We start from the raw sequence: 17,759 nt of genomic DNA on the forward strand, positions 1-17,759 counted from the left end.
ACAATATCTTCTAAACCTTTAAATCATTGATCTTTACCAGCATTTTCCCCAAGTCCACATCAGTAGCCCATGGGAATTCACATGATTTGTAAATATCTATACATAAGCACACTATGCATCTTCTCAATTTCAATTTTTATCATTAAAATGTAGAGACAGAAACTCAAAAAATATTCTTAAACCTACAAATCGAGTATCAAAGACTAACTCTGCTACATTACACTAGGCAAGTCTGTTAAGATAGCTGAGTCAGATTTTCATTTGAAGTATCTCTAAATTGCTTTTAAGTCTTAACAGAATACAGAACTGTTTCCTCAAAATTTTAATGTTGATCATCGTTAAGGCGTAGGGTTAGAGGTGATGTTGTTTTCTTTTTAATTATTTATTTATTTACTTTATTATTTATTTATTTTTTTGAGAGAGAGTCTTCCTCTGTCACCCAGGCTGGAATGCAGTGACATAATCTCAGCTCACTGCAACCTCTACCTCCCAGGTTCAAGCAATTCTCCTGCCTTAGCCTCCCAAGTAGCTGGGATCACAGGCGTGTGGCACCACACCTGGCTAATTTTTATATTTTTAGTAGAGATGGGGTGTCACCATGTTAACCAGGCTGGTCTCGAACTCCTGACCTCAAGTGATCCGTCCACCTCAGCCTCCCAAAGTGCTGGGATTACAGGCGTGAGCCACCACAACCAGCCTGTTTTCTTTTTTAAAAAAGTACTCATCATTTTCTAAATTTTCTAACTTTTTCTTAAATAATATTAATGAAAGTATGTTAAACCTTCCAGAAATTAAAAGCAGGAATTTGGTCAAAGAAGCCAGACATTCAAATGAGAAAGTGGCAAGGCATTAAACAGGTAAAACCTAGTACTATAAATGGGGAAAATGAAGGCACAGATAGGCTAAATTATTACGTGATTGGCCTAAACATGACTTTGCCAGTTGCCCCCACAGCTAAAAAGATCCAACTCCACAAATAATGACAAGATTTCTTACTTACTGCTTCTTCCTCTGGGTTTCCCAAATAACATTTTTGTTCTTACCTCTTTTGTCTGGTAGTTAAGTATTCATTCCTCTATTAGATTCTAGCCTTAAGCACCTAGACTAGACTACAACTACCTATCAATGGAACTTTTACCAGGTGGTGGTGGTTTACTCTCCCATTCAGCATTTTCCATCATCTGCTTAGCTATTCTCTCAGCATTGCACTGCTCCCGCTTTTGCTGGATGAGTTGCTGAAGTTCAGTTTTACAAGTTGTAATTCGAATCTGATAGGTGGATGGTAAAATTGTACTACTTAAAACCGGTATTACTGGTTTTTTATTTTGGATAGTTGTCACTTCTGGAACCTACAAAACAAACAGAATTCTAACTATTTACGTCATAAGCAAAGTACATTTGAAGACAGAAGTGTACCCATGTTTTTATCTATAAATTATAACAGCTTTTTGTCCTCATTAATGTACCAATTTTAAAATCCATATAATTACAATTACATTTTTTCAGTGAACACCCAGTTAAAATGAAGTATAGCCACAAATGCTACATTTCCATTTTTTATATAAATCCTACATTTTATATATAAAAAAAACTGATCAGCACGAAAATAACATTAAACAAAAATTATCATTAAGTGAAAAGAAGAAATGGAATTTCAATTCAATTAATCTGGTTCAATTAATATTTTTTATTTAAGATATGATTGACTAGGAAAGAGCTGCTTTAAATTACAAACTTATTTCAAATACAGATGCTCCTCGACTTACAATGGCATTACATCCCAAAAAGCCCATCATAAGTTGAAAATATCATTAAGTCAAAAATGGATTTAATACACCCAACTACTGAACATCACAGCTTAGCCTAGCCTACCTTAAACATGCTCAGAACCTTACATTAGCCAACAGTTGGGCAAATTATCTAACACAAAGCCTATTTTATAATAAAGTGTTGAATATCTCATGTAACTTACTGAAATCTGTAGTGAATACGAAAAATGGGATGGCTATATGGGTACCGGAAGTACAGTTTCCAATGAATGAATATCACTTTCACACCATATAAACTCAAAAAATTCTAAGTCTAACCATCGTTAAGTCAGGAATGATCTGTACATCAAAAGCATCATGACATTTATCACACATAGGAAATTTGGGACTTCTTCCCAGAAGTATTTTTGCTATTTTATAGATACGGCTATGTTATACTGGAGGAGGAATAAAAAAGATTTAAAAGGTTCGTTGAAGCCTAATTATAATCACAGTTCATAATAATGTCTTCAACCCACAATCTCAGATCACTGTATTGCCAAGTACTCTAAAATGAGATCTTTTTAGTACTTTCAGTAACTAGATTTCCTCCTCACCATAAAATTAAAGATAAACCTGTCTTAGAAAGAAATATGTCCTCCCTAAAACACAAGTCACCATATTGATTTTTCCACTACAGTACACAGCCTTTAAACAACCAAAATAGCAGAAGAGCGTTCAAAGACATTAGGAGGACTACTGAGTGACACAGTACCTGTGGAGAAGTTGACAAAGGGACACAAATGCCAGCAGAGGACTCGGAACGAGGAGGTTTCCCAGTCTGAATCACCTCCTGATCACTCCCTTTAGGTAGGGCCTGTGGCATGTTTGGTGGGTCCAGTGACCCAAACATGCTTTTCCATTCTTCATTTACATTTGAGTCTTGTTTTACATGTTTTCTGGCTATGAAAATATATTCAGAATAGTTAGTCTGAAGTAGCCTTTAAAACCAGTATGTGCTTTTATTGCCTTTGGAGGGGACAGGAGAGGAGGCCGGGATAGCAATACACTTCATATTCTATTTGTTCCTTAAGATTTCTAATTTATTCACATTCATATATCAATTCATTAACTCTCACTTCATTTCTAGGGCAGACGGAACAGATGTGCTTCCAATGATGTTAATAATAAGACCTAATTACTTCCCAGTTTCCCAAAGCCAGCTCAATTTCAAGTAACCACTATATCAAAAGTAGTGAATAGTAAGAAAATAGCATGTTTTAATTTGCATTTATTAAACTATTTACCTTTTCATATATATGCATTCTATTCTATCAGTTGTCTGTTCATATCCTTCAATCTTTCTTTTTTTGGCTTGCTCTCTTATTAATTCGTATGTTTTATATATTATGGATATAAACCATTAAAACTTAAGTTACAAATACTTCTTCTCAAATTTGGCAATTAGAAGTTTATTTTAAATATAATTCATTAGCTGCCTTCAAAATCTAATGCTAAAATAGAGGAAATTTTAAAGGCATGTAATTGGCAGTGAATATATATGCAAAAAGGGCATGCACAGGATCTTAACTTCATACAATCAATGTCAATGTCACAAGAGCTCACAGTTTCGGATCTCAAGACTGCAAATGGTTAAGTCTTGTCTGGTCCCTACTCTTTTGTATTTCATTGTTAATAGCAAGACCTTTCTTTTGAATTCATTGGGTATTACCTACTAATAATGAACTAGAAAACTTGATACCATTTTACATAAACTATTGTTCTTGGGTTGCTGGTTAAAGGGTTAAAAAACAGAATTTCATCTTCAATCATACACCTCCATGGTGACAACGTGATTTTACTGTAAAAGTAGAGCTTTAGAATCAGATCTTGGTTTGTCACACACAGAGCTGTGATTCTGGCAAGTTACTTCCTTAACTGTTAGTTCGCTTTCCTATTTTTCTTCCCCAAAATCTCCCTGCTAAGTAATGGAGTCACTGTATTTGAAAGTTCTTTATCTGTGAAATGGGGCTTTTTATTTTATTATTAATTAGCTAAAAAACAGTCTTATGAAATAACTAACAACAACAAGCTACACACACACAAACAAGCATACTAACCCCGTTTGTCATCTGGTTCTTGTTTGGTTTTAACAAGATCAACTTGTCTCCCAGTTATGCCTAAAGCTGCCAAGTCAATTACACCTTTCTGACTACTATCATGAAGATGGCTCTGGTCCACTATATTGGCCTTTGCTTTATTAGATTTCATCATGAAGTCTTTCAGTGCCAGAAGTTTGTCTTCCTCGTCCTCTGTCATTCCCTAAAACCAAATAAAACCATATGTTCTAGTTTATTTTCACAAGTAATAAAAACAAGCCTCAGAATGACTAACAACTGAAGGGACAAATCACCCAATTTAAAACTGAAGAGTCAGAAGGGTGAAACAACCAAGTCCAAGTGAAAAATAAAGTTAACAATACAGAATGACATGTCACGACTAAGATCTCCCAGAACACTCTATTAGGGCACTTTGTAATTTGTATCATGATTTATATCTTAACTTTCTTCCTAAAGGACAGTATTCACACATAACTCATCTTTGGAATTTCCAAAGAACACAATGTGTGATATCTAGTAATATTTAAAATACAACTGTTGAACAAATATTTATTATCTGAACAAAACTCTGAATGTACGATATTAAGCAAAAGAAAGTGTACCTACTTCACTTTGCTCCTGGTTGTGTTGAGAAATTTATATTGAATGAGTATGTAAAGGCATTCTACGATATATAAAATATACTATGCAACTAAGGGATTGATTGGAATGCTGCCTGAACTGCAAATCTGAGCAAGAAACCCAGTAGCAATCTAGAATAATGGCTGAAGTTAGACTGCCTAGGTTCAAATTCCAGCCCTAATTACTACTTACTATATCTGTGCACCTCTATTTAGCTATAAAGATAATTACTGGCACCCATCTTATCAGATTATAGTGAAATTTACATTTTAATCCACCTAAATACTTAGTGCACTTGAAACGGACAAATACTAAGTAATCAATCTAAATAATTAATTCATTGGCAACTTAAATATTCTGGTAAATGTGGCAGCTCTGCGTGTCTTTCTTTCCAACCACCCACAGAATCCTCTAGTACATTTTCATCATGTAAAGGAATAAAAAACATTCATTTAATAAAATGTCAGTTCTCCTGAGGCCTCAATCTAGAATCCCACTAGAGTTCAGAGTCATAGTCACAATTTTCAGGCAGACTATGATAAAACCAACCCTAGGAGGGCACAAAGCTAAAAAACATGAAACAAAATTGCATTAAAGTACAATAATAATAGACATATTCTTGACTAAATCCCAGTGTTAACTTGCAATACTTGGTTTATTTTCACGTCTCCTCCTAAAATTCGCTTTAAATAGACAATAGCTACTTTATAGCTAAAGTAAGAGCTCTCTTTTTGTTAGTCTATGTTTTAGTCCACAAAAGGGAGGGCCACAGTAAGGGCTATAAATAGTAATGAAGTACTGATACATGCTACAACATAGGGGGACCTTAAAAACATTAAGATCAGTGAAAGAAGCCAGACACAGAAGGCCACATATTGCATGATTCCATCAGTATGAAATGTCCAGATTAAGCAAATCCATAGAGACAGAAAGCAGATTAGTGATTGCCAGGGGCTAAGGGAAAGAAAATGACTGCTAATGGATACAGGGTTTCTTTTCAGGGTGATGAAAATGTTCTGGAATTTAACAGTGGTGATGGTTGCACAACTTTGCAAATGTATTAAAAACCAGTAAGTTGTACACTTTAAGAGTGAATTTTATGGTAGTGAATTGTATCTCAATAAAAAACAAAAAATGTTAGCACTGCACCATGAAAAAACAAATTGACAAGAACATTACAAGAAAGGAAAACTACAGGACAAGGTTGTTCATAAACGCAAATGAAAAAATATCCACTAAAGTAGGAGCAAACCAAATCCAGTATATATAAAAACATTTTATATATTTATATTGTATTTATTTTCTAAAACTACACTTATATATAGATACAATATGACAAAGCTGTGTTTATTTCAAATATCCAGGGAATAAAGCAATTTTAAAATATGAAAAATCAATCAAGATATTTCAACACATTAACAGAATAGAAAAACCATATAATAATCTCAATAGATAAAAGACATTTGATAAAATTTAACATTCTTCCAATAATCATCTTAGCCAGCCAGAAAGAGGATTTCCTTAATCTGTTCAAAAGATTGTACAAAAAAACTTATAGCAAAAATCACATTGAATGGTATAATGTCGAGAGTTTTCCCTCTGATATGAGAAACAAGGATGCCCACTCACACCAACTCCCTTTAATACTATACTAAATATCCTAGTCATTTAAATAAGGCAAGGAAAACAAAGGTATTCAGATTGGAAAAAAGTGAATAAAATAGTCACTGTTCACGCATGATACAATTGTGAATGTACAAGTTCAAAAGAAAATTTTAGCAAATTATTATAATTAATAAATTTTATGAGGTTGCCAGATAAAAGGAAATATAAAAATTTTTCCCTATACCACCTACAAACAAAATAATGTTTTAATATGCCAATTCTAATAGCATTCAAAATAATCAAAAGTGACAAGCTGACTTCTATAGGTTCAATGCAATTTCAATCAATACATCAGTAAATTTTTATTGCATAAAGTGACAAGCTGACTTGAAAAAAATCACATGGAAAATGTGTAAGAATCAAGGATAGCCAAGAAACTCTTGAAAAAGAAAAAAAAAATGTTAAGAACCAAGGATAGCCAAAAAAATCTTGAAAAGGAAAGAAAAAAAAAAAAAACAAGCTGGGAGATGTTTTTTTTCTACCAAAGATCAAACCTAAGTTATGGTAACTAAGAAAGTGCAGTACTAGTGTTAAATCCATAAACATACCCACAAACTTCAGCTTCTGACCATGATGAAATAACAGGGACCAGACTAGTTTTACCCTTCCACTTTAAACAACTTCAAACCGTACAAAACACACACACACACATACACACACTTTTCAGGCATGGGAAAACAGGCAGACAGGGCTACAATGCCTAAAACTGAGTCCTATGACTGTTCCAGCAATACTGTCTAGAGAGAGTTGCCAGGCTATGGCAGAAGGAACAGAGTAAAACAGAGCTGATTTCAAGAGACACATCAGAGTTCAAGAAAGTTACAAAGGCTAACTCTGTGGGGCAGAGAAATGAAGAAGAAGGATCTGCACAGAATGAGAGCTTCAGAGGGCTACAGAAGGGTCTCCTCAAGTCTTTGGCTGAATATGAAACTATGTATGCATAAGGAAACCACCTGAGGCCATAGAAAGAACAACACAAGGTTGGGAACAGTGAAAGACCTCTTAATATACACAAAGTATCATGTTCTGAGAAGTTCTTAGTAGTGGGACTAAAGTGACCAAGTAAGGGTTGGTATGGACCTATCCTAAACCTATCTTAACAAAGCTTAAAAGCAAAGCTTAAAAGGATGAAACTGATTCCAAGTAACTGCACAGCAGAACAAGTCCAACACTGCAAAGCAATTCAACACCCAACATAAAATTCACAATCGACAAAGAAAGAAACTGCATGGCTGGAGGGATGGATCTAATGAAAACAGCCCTTCCATGAGTCATCTCCTGATTTAAGTTCTACTGAAAATCTGGAGTACAGATTCCAACTCCCACATGGGTAGTGTTCCAAAAGTGTATGTTAAGTCTATTAACTGGAACTACTAACATATTTTCCCATAGAAACAATGCTAGGCTGGTCTAGAAAGGCCTACTTTACCCATGATGTGTCTCAAATACAGTCCCGTATAGAAGAGCACTGAAGAACTCTAAGCTAAAAAAAAAATTATGTAGGAGTGTTCATATTGCCTGCTTGCAGAAGCTAAAAATACAGCCCTTCACTCTGTAGCCCTGACATTAGAAACAAGGACTCGCCGGGCGCGGTGGCTCACGCCTGTAATCCCAGCACTTTGGGAGGCCAAGGCGGGCGGATCACCTGAGGTTGGGAGTTCATGACCAGCCTGACCAACATGGAGAAACTCCGTCTCTACTAAAAATACAAAAGTAGCCAGGCCTGGTGGCGCATGCTGGTAATACCAGCTACTCAGGGGGCTGAGACAGGAGGATCACTTGAAACCAGGAGGCAGAGGTTGTGGTGAGCCGAGATTGCACCATTGCATGCTAGCCTGGGCAACAACAAACTCCATCTCAATAAAAAAAAAAAAAAAAAAGAAACAAAGACTCAATTCCTATCTCCAAAGCCTCCCCTGGATCCAAGTCTCTACTAGTAATCCTAAGAAACTCAGGTAGCACAGGGACCAAAAAGAAGTGAAGGTAGAGAAAAGGCTTGTAAGGGGCTGGAGGAGATAAACTGCACATGGGCTTCTTCCTAAGTCTGTATAAAACCCAAGCCAGCTTCTGGGTCTTAGCTCTCTGTCTTCTGTTTATTTTACTTTAGAGGCCACACAGCATAGTGTAGGAGTGTAGGCTCTGGAATCAGATAGGTTTAGATTCAAATGCTAACTCTGAAACTTACTGCACTAAGTGAACATAAGCAAGTTAACTATCTTCCTTGTGTCTCCATTCCCTTATCTATAAAATAGGAATAACACCTGTTGCTCAAATTTGTTTTAAGGATAGTCAAAAATATGGAAATCACAAACTGCAGTGGTAAAGTCATTGCTGGCTTTCAAAAAACCGGAAGCTGGTGTTGTTATGCTGTTATTTCTGGTAAGAACCTCAGAGATTCTGGCCTGCTCTCCCTTCTACTAGCAGTGCTTATCTCTTGAACAGAGGATTGTCCCCTAACCTTTAGGAGTCTCCTAAAGCCACTGGCACCAGAGATAACATAAAATGGGGGATTATTTCAGAGGAATATGGGTCAGGCAGTTTTAGTGATTTTTATCATGGCACCCAGTAATGGGGGCTGGCATGGAAGGAGCAGTAGTGGTAGAAGGGTTTACAAGAACCATAGGAAGCATGAAGTAGAAAGGCTATGGAAACTGTTCCTTCCCACTCCCTCCTTTTACCCATGGCAGTGTCAAAACCTATACCTTAGCAAGGTAAAAAGAAGAGATGAGGGGCTAGGGTGGCCCCATGAGGTAACTAATGACTGATAAGGAAAAGAAAATGTCAAGATGAAGGTTTGTTTTGTTTTTTCTTGAGACGGAGTCTTGCTCTGTCACCCAGGTTGAAGTGCAATGGCGCAATCTCAGCTCACTGCAACCTCTGCCTCCCAGGTTCAAGCAATTTCCCTGCCTCAGCCTCCCGAGTAACTGGGACCAGAGGTGCACACCACCATGCCCAGCCAATTTTTTGGATTTTTAGTAGAGACAGCGTTTCACCATGTCAGCCAGGCTGGTCTCAAACTCCTGACCTCGTGATCTGCCTGCCTCGGCCTCCCAAAGTGCTGAGATTACAGGCATGAGCCACCGTGCCGGACCCAGGATGAAGGTTTTTAAATTAATATATAGGATAGGGAGAGAGAAATAGTCACAACGGCCAAGCCTGAAGAAACACTTAGATTGAGATGATTTTTACTTCACATTGAAATCTCTTTGATAAGGATTACTTACTCAGGAGAAACAACAGAAAAATGTGATTCAGAATCCAATTTTCCACAAATTGCTTTCTAAAATACAAAACATATCTAATGTACAAGCCAAGGTTAAAAGAAAACCCAAAGAAAAAGCTCTCCAGGAATTCAAGTCACATCAAATTAAATCTTTAAAATTTGCATTATGGCTCATAAAGCATATATTCAGCGACTGAATAACCATTTTTATTCCTATCTTGGCTTCCCTAAGTTCCACATACCCCCCATAAAACAAGATGTAAATTTAGATTTAATATTTCTTTTTTTCTTGGCTTCCCAAAGTGGTGGGATTACAGGCATGAGCCAACATGCCTGGCCTAGACTTCATGTATTTATTTTTTAATTTGTTTTTTCTTTAAAAAGCAAAACAGGATACATGTGCAGAACGTGCAGATTTGTTACATGGGTATACATGTGCTATGGTGGTTTGCTTCACCTACTGACCCATCCTCTAAGTTCCCTCCCCTCACCCGCCACCCCTCAACAGGCACTGGTTTGTGTCGTTTCCCCGTGTCCATGTGTTCTCACTGTTCAGCTCCCACTTATGAGTGAGAACATGCAGTGTTTGGTTTTCTGTTCCTGTGTTTGCTGAGGATGACGGCTTCCAGTTTTATCCATGTCCCTGCAAAGGACACGCTCTCATTCCTTTTTATGGCTGCATAGTGTTCCATGGTGTATATGTACCACATTTTCTCTATCCAGTCTATCATTGATGGGCATTTGGGTTGGTTCCATGTCTTTGCTATTATAAATAGTGCTGTAATAAACATACATGTGCATGTGTCTTTATAGTAGAATTATTTATATTCCTTTGGGTATATGCCCAGTAACGGGATTGCTGGGTCAAATGGTATTTCTGGTTCTAGACCCTTGAGGAATCACCATACTGTCTTCCACAATGGTTGAACTAATTTACACTCCCACTGACAGTGTAAAAGTGTTCCTATTTCTCCACAGCCTCCCTAGGATCTATTTTCTTCCCGACTTTTTTTTTTTTTTTTTTTTTGGAGACAGAGTCTCACTCTGTCACCCAGGCTGGAGTGCAGTGGTGCGATCTTTGCTCCCTGCAACCTCCGCCTCCCAGGTTCAAGCCATTCTCCTGCCTCAGCCTCCCGAGTAGCTGGGATTACAGGTACACAACACTATGTCTGGCTAATCTTTGCATTTTAGTAGAGATGGGGTTTCACCATGTTGGCCAGTCTGGTCTGGAACTCCTGACCTCAGGTGATCCACCCACCTCAGCCTCCCAAAGTGCTGGGTTTATAGGCCTGAACCACGGCACCCGGGCTGTTTCCTGACTTTTTAATAACTGCCATTCTGACTGGCGTGATATGGTATCTCATTGTGGTTTTGATTTGCATTTCTCTGATCATGAGTGATGTTAAGCTTTTTTTCATATGCTTGTTGGCTGTGGAAATGTCTTTTTTTGAGAAGTGTCTGTTTATATCCTTTGCCCACTTTTTGATGGGGTTATTTTTTTCTTGTAAATATGTTTAAGTTCCTTGTAAATTCTGGATATTAGATCTTTGTCAGATGGGTAGATTTCAAAAATTTTCTCCCATTCTGCAGGCTGCCTGTTCACTCCAATGATGGTTTCTTTTGCTGTGCAGAACCTCTTTAATTAGATCCATTTGTCAATTCTGGCCTTTGTTGCAATTGCTTTTGGCCTTTTTGTCATGAACAGAATTCATATTTCTAAAGAGGCATCACCAATGCCAAGTGTAGTAAGATTTTGTTAATTGATTCAAATTCACAGGCTTTTAAGATATACCAGTAAACTGCTGGTCTATTAAACCTAAGATGCATTCTAAATACAAGTTATTTCAGCTGTTTACAAGTATTAATTACAAATTTGGATCAAAATGAACCAGGATTTTTCTATATTGCATCTGTGTTTTGCAATGTTTCTTTCAGCTAAATTTCATTACATTTTTGGTAAAACATAGAACTGAATCAAGAATACTAATTAAATCTAAGGTTATTTCTACTGTCTTTCCCTCATTTATTTAGCCAGTAATTACAAAAGAAACTTAACAGGTTTCCCATGATTCCTTATTTGGCTTAACCTGATACCTTATCATCATCTTATTATTATCTTTGTTTAGGAATCAAAAGCAAATGCCTAAGATGTCTGCCAGATTTACTTACTCATTTTTATGATGTAATCTAATCAATCAAAAACATTTTTAAAAGCTAAATGGACACTTCAATATTTTTATGAAATTCGTATTTAAATGTAAGACTTTGGAAGGGTGATACAACCTGTGAGAGCAGCTTCTTCAGAAGCTGTGCGATGGCAGGATCCTCTGGCGGAGGGCAGTCGGGAAGAGAACCATTTCGTTTCTTCTGACGCATGTGAAGATGTCTGAACAAGCTAGTAATATCTTTAGACCTCAAAGCATAATCAAATATAGAACGGCTTACTGGTTCCTTTAAAACACTGAGCAGAACAAGTTTTCTTTCAATCTATATTAGAAAAATAAAAAGGATCAGCCAAAAATATAACATGTACAGTTATTTTCAAATTCAATAAATACAACTTGAGAAAAGTTAACATATTCATTTTCTAAGAAAATAAGATATCAACATCTGTAAGTGTGTAGAAGAAAAAAGAATACTAGTAAAATTTAAAGAGCTAAGGTATCTCTTACTTTTCATTGTTAGCGCTAGACCACACATCTGTGTCTATCATTGGAAAACTAATCATCCAACCCAGGAAATTTTAGAAAACAAAAAGAGCCTTTTCTAGATCCCAATATGTCAGACAACGTCTTAGATCCAAAAAGTATGTACAGTTCACAGGTCTGACAACCAGTAGGTACAGATCCAGAAAAGATGCTCAACAGCCACAGGTCTTCCTTCAGTCATCACATTTTCGTGGTAGATTCAACCACTTCTAAAAAACATTGCTATCTCCATAGTGTTTATAAAATCCTTCCTTTAATTATCCAAAAGGAATACATTCCTTGTCAATGCAAATAAAATGGATGAGCACTGCTAACAGTAACCAAGAAGATTATCTTCTTCTTTTTTTTTTTTTTCTGTGACTCTAGCAAAAGAACCAAGAGGACTTCCTTTAGATATATTTAACTCCTTGGTGAAGTCAGCCAGTGGAAACCAGCATAAAAAGATATCTTTTGTTTAATCCAAATTGTAGAAAAATAAGATTCATGAAGCAAATGAATAATTAGCCTCTCAACTTCTGATCCTGGCCTTTCAAAATACAAAACAATGACAAAAGAAAAAGTTCAATGAGCAAACTTTTACATAGAGTAACTATTCAAAAGGAGTAGATATCTCTAGACTTAATTTCCAAGGAAGCATAAACTTTTCTAAAAAGGCATTTTTTTCTGATAGTGCTATCCATCTTTCATGTATATATAAGTTGCTCTTGGGGTAAAAATAAAAAAAAAATCCTACAAACTCTATGAAATAAAGAATGATAACCTCTAGAAATGAATGAATCTATGAAGAAAAGAAGGTATAACCAAAGCTTCCTAGTTTCCAGAGTTCATCCAAGGCCATTTTCTCCAAACAAAGGGAAGGCACATTGAAATACAAAAGTGGGAGAAAGCCAGAGAGGTGTGTGAATTCCAAATGGGAAATGGAGTTCTGGTAAAAATAGGAACTTTCAGGATGTTTTAACAGCTAGAATCATCCTTCACCATTTCATTCCATTTAAATGCCTGTCTTGATAGTTTGCTGTCTAGCAAGATGAAGGCTATAAACACTGAAAATCTAGGTGAATAATAATTGCCCTGTACAAACCAAAGACCCAAAGTTTATCACCAAGTACTGCTAGAGGTGGAGCAGAGGTTGTGGGGTTGTTAGAATAAAAAAGAAAAGACATCAAAACAACCAGTTAGCGGTGAAAAACTTAAATTTGAAAAAGACTTTTTCTAGTTTATTATAACTGGATGCAATCAGTTATACTTTTTAAAATAAAAAGCAGAGGGCCATCAATATACATTTTTGCTAGACTATATTTCACTTTTAACAGATGCTTTATAATATTACACAAAAGAAAATATATGAACTACTGTATGCTACATTAGATATAACATGATGTAAAACATAATAATCTCTTGCACTTTTCTGACCTTCAAAGGTGCTTGGTTCATTAACATTATTAGCTTGAAAGGAATATAAACATGCTATAGCCCAATTTAAATACTTAAAAAATGTTAAGAAAAATAGGACTCTCTAAACATTTTTTTTAAAGAGGCACAGTTTGGAGGAAAGACTGACTCCAACTTGGAACATGTATACCTGTATTATTGGTTGGGTAATATATGGGTCAAGATAAGGCATCAGTTTACAGTAGACATCAGCTGTACTTATTTGACGAGCTACCACTGTGATAAATCCCACGGCACCATAACGTATCCATAAATTGGGATGACACAGGAAGGGGGCTAAAGAGGAAAAGAAAAGGTAGGGATCAAATAAGTTATTTCAAACTATCGGGATAAACAAATTTTTACCTTATAACATAACTGACAAAAGGATCTTGCCAGTGTTACTATCAGGAGCCTTCACATACTCAATTACCCTTAGGCGTAAACTCAATCAAGTGGACACACTGTTATTGTAATATTCTCTTATCATAAATATCACAGCAGTATCACAAAAGAATAAAAACAGTTACCTCATAGCTGAGGACTTAAAATTTATATTTTTTTAGTCAGAACTAAAATTGTGTGGGCACCTACTCATTTATAACACTGGATTAAAAACTGTTAGAGACATAACAAGTCCCAACAGCATATAGCTAACTATTATTCCCCAACTTGTACCCCCACAGAAGTTCAATGACATATCCCTTCTACCACCCAAGGGGCAGAGAAATTGGGGAGAAGTTACTTCTCCAAGCTACAGAATAAAGATTAAGGGAACAATCTAGCCTATCTGATATTCTTTTTAATGCAGGGGTTTGATCAAATCTAATACATAACTCACAGTTACTTTCACAAAGCAATGATGAATGGAAACAAAAAGGCTGAAAACATGATACCTATTCTTAAAAAGTTTAAAATATAACATTAAACCAGAAAATTAAATGAATGTCTTTTCATACCTTTTAACGATTTTATGTATTAAACATAAAATCAATGATTTCAACTAATCGACATTAGACTAACCTGATTTAGAATAAAATCCAAAATTTTAAAGGCAAGAAAAATTGTATTAGCTCTGAGCATGCAAACACACCAGCATTCAGAGGATATTTCTTTATCCTCTGATATTTATTTAGTGTATATAAGAAATACACATTAATAGAGAAATAGGGATACAATCATAGGCTAATAATACTTATATTAAAAGGGGAAGGAGAAAAGATACGTTCAAAATATCTCTCTCCCAAGGTCTTGCATTTCTAATTCTTCTAATTATAAATGAATAAGATTTTGTTTATTTCATAAATACCCTGCAGCCTCTGATCCATCCAACAAGAGATACTGGGTATTTTCCCTGTGATAAGAGGAAAATGAGGACTGGAAAAACATTGGTAAACCTCCAGAAAGTAGCTAAACCCATAACGGTTTGACAGGAGTTGGGAACTGTATTATATTGAATTATTTACCCCAATTCTTAACTTCCCTGTATTACACAACCACACTCATTCACTTTGTATACACCTGTAGTATACAAAGGATACTTCTCTGCCCCCTTTCTTTTGGTTTATATCACTTGCTTTGGCCAATGAATATTATGACAAACAGGAATTTGAAATGTGCTACATAGCTGGGTTTGCCCTCTCATGCTTCTGCCATCACCATGAGAACATGATGTGGGTAGCTACTGCCCCTACAATGAGGGCCCCAGAATGAGACAGATGAATCACAGTCATCAGAGACAACCTGGAGATGCAGAACCTGAAGCAGGGCCACCTATAAAACCCACAGGTGCATGACGAAAAATTTACTGAAGGATTTACTGAGATTCTGTGGTTGACTGTTCTACAGCATGATTATATCATTAAGTAGCTGCCTGATACAAAGCACTTCAAATACTCAAAACAAGAAGAAGCCTGAATCTAAAGAACTGCCTGTGAAACAGCATATTCAATCTTTTCTTCCTTTTTTTTTTTGAGACGGAGTTTCGCTCTTCTTGCCCAGGCTGGAGTGCAATGGCGCAATCTCAACTCATCGCAACCTCCGCCTCCCAGGTTCAAGCAACTCTCCCACCCCAGCCTCCCGAGTAGCTAGGATTACAGACATGCGCTGCCAAGCCTGGCTAATTTTGTATTTTTAGTAGAGACGGAGTTTCTCCATGTTGATCAGGCTGGTCTTGAACTCCCGACCTCAGGTGATCCGCCTGCCTTGGCCTCCCAATCAATCTTTTCTTTGTCTAACACATTCAACTTATCAGAAGACAAATGTGGGGGAAAATATTCATAATAGCTAAGTGGGAAGAGTATAGTTTTTAAAAGGAGTACCAAAGAAATCATAATCACCATCAAAACCACCACCACCATTCTCTTTAAGGGTCACTAGGCAGTGAAAACAACATGGCTGAATAGGACATTTCAGTGTTCATCCTCTTGTAGAAAAAAATCTGTTTTAACAACTATCAATGCATGAAAACACCATTACAAAGGAATCCAGGTGAGAGATTACGGCACCTGGGTATAGCACAAAAATGAGAAAAGCCCCAATGAAGAGGGCAGGAAGGGTAGTTTCACATAACCCATGTCAACATTCCCCAAAGTCCAGGCAGCCAGCACAGAGCAACAAGAGCGAAACTCCGTCTCTAAATAAATAAATACTAGCCAGGCGTGGTGGCACACGCTTGTGGTCCCAGCTACTCGAGAGGCTGAGGCTGGAAGATAGCTTGAGCCAGGGAGATCCAGGCTGCAGTGAGCTGTGATCACGCCACTGCACTCCAGCCTGGGTGATAGAGCAAAACCCTGTGTCTTAAAAAAAAAAAAAAATTAAAAATGGAACTACCTATGATCTTGCAGTCCCTCTTTGGGGTATATAGCCAAAGGAAACGAAATTAGCATGTTGAAGGGATATCTGCACTCCCATGTTCACTGCAGCATTATTCACAAGAGTCGAGATAGGAAATCAATTTAAGTGTCCATTGAATGAATAAAAAAAAGGTGTATATATACAACTAAAATACTACTCAGCCCTAAAAAATAAAAATATCCTGTTATTTGCAACAACACAGATGAACCTGGAGAACATTATGCTACGTAAAATAAGCCAGAAACAGAAAGACAGATACTGTTATGATCGAACTAATACATATTATCTAAAAAAGTTGAACTCATAGAAGTAGAAAGTAGAATGGTGGTTACCGGGGCTGGGGTAGAAGGGAGGGTGGAATGGGCAGGTGTTAGTCAAAGGATACAAAAATTCAGTTAGACAAGATGAATAAGTTCTTGTACAGTATGTGCAAGTACAGCATGGTGATTATAATTAATAATAATGTATACTGGAAAATCACTAGGGTGTAACTCTTAAATGTTCTTACCACTAAAGAAAAAGAACTATGGATATGTCAATTAACTTGATTGCCATAATTACTTCACAAAGTATATATATATCAAAATATCATGTTGAACATAACAGACTATCTTTATTTGTTGATTATACCTCAATAAAGCTGGGGGAAAAAATCACTACAACAGAATACACATAGTTTAAAAACAGAATGAGAGAGATGTATATAGTCTATCATTTGTTTTAAATAAGTAGGTGTTTCTAAGTTACTAAAATTGTTTTTTACTTTTAAACAGTTTTAAATGCCAAGAAATGATTGTTTACTTGATTTTTCTCGGTAAGGTGTTTTTTTTTTTTTCCCAGAGTTTTCATATCAAATTCAGTTGTAGTTCTAAGGGAGTTATCCATTGAAGAAGTAGTACCACACTGGGTTTATTCTGTATATAAACATAATTTATTTTGACACTAAAGATATATGAGCACTCCATATATTCATCCTGGGATCAAAGACTAGAAATAGCAAGGTCCAGAAAAATCTCCACAAACTTTGAGTGCAGGGGTAAAAAACTATTTTCATGATGATTTTTGCTTTAAAATTGATGGGCATCTGTTTTGTAGATAAATAAAATGCTAATTATAAGCTATATTAAATTTCAAAATTAATTTCCAAAATTTATTTTGAAATAACTAATTAGGCCACAGAAGCAATGTATTATGTGAAATTATAATAGAATAAACATATTATTCAAGTCTATGAATTCTTAACTGGTAATCAATGCAGTGACAGACCCTTCACATCCAATTTTCAACTTGACTGCTGGTCAAGTGCCCAAAAATAATTTTCATCTTCAGACCAGTCAAGGCTTTACCCACATCATGGTTTTTTTAAAAACAAAGTCTTGGCCAGGAG

At 36.2% G+C, this 17,759-nt stretch overlaps 1 protein-coding gene across 4 annotated transcripts in view; it reads right to left on the minus strand.

Annotated features, from left to right (window-relative positions):
- The window catches only part of PIK3R4 (phosphoinositide-3-kinase regulatory subunit 4), a 96,331-nt gene that overhangs the window by 50,531 nt on the left and 28,041 nt on the right, over positions 1 to 17,759 (minus strand). For all 4 annotated transcript variants that reach the window (XR_010139098.1, XM_063721574.1, XM_054550318.2 and 1 more), the window contains 5 exon segments: positions 13,668 to 13,813; positions 11,661 to 11,864; positions 3,869 to 4,070; positions 2,524 to 2,711; positions 1,139 to 1,349 (listed from right to left, as the gene is read on the minus strand). Coding sequence is in view for 3 of the 4 variants with exons in the window: in XM_063721574.1 (XP_063577644.1) it covers positions 1,139 to 1,349; positions 2,524 to 2,711; positions 3,869 to 4,070; positions 11,661 to 11,864; positions 13,668 to 13,813 (951 nt within the window). In the remaining variant the exon portion in view is untranslated.

Source organism: Pongo abelii, chromosome 2, assembly GCF_028885655.2.
Source record: "Pongo abelii isolate AG06213 chromosome 2, NHGRI_mPonAbe1-v2.0_pri, whole genome shotgun sequence".
NCBI lineage: Eukaryota > Metazoa > Chordata > Mammalia > Primates > Hominidae > Pongo > Pongo abelii.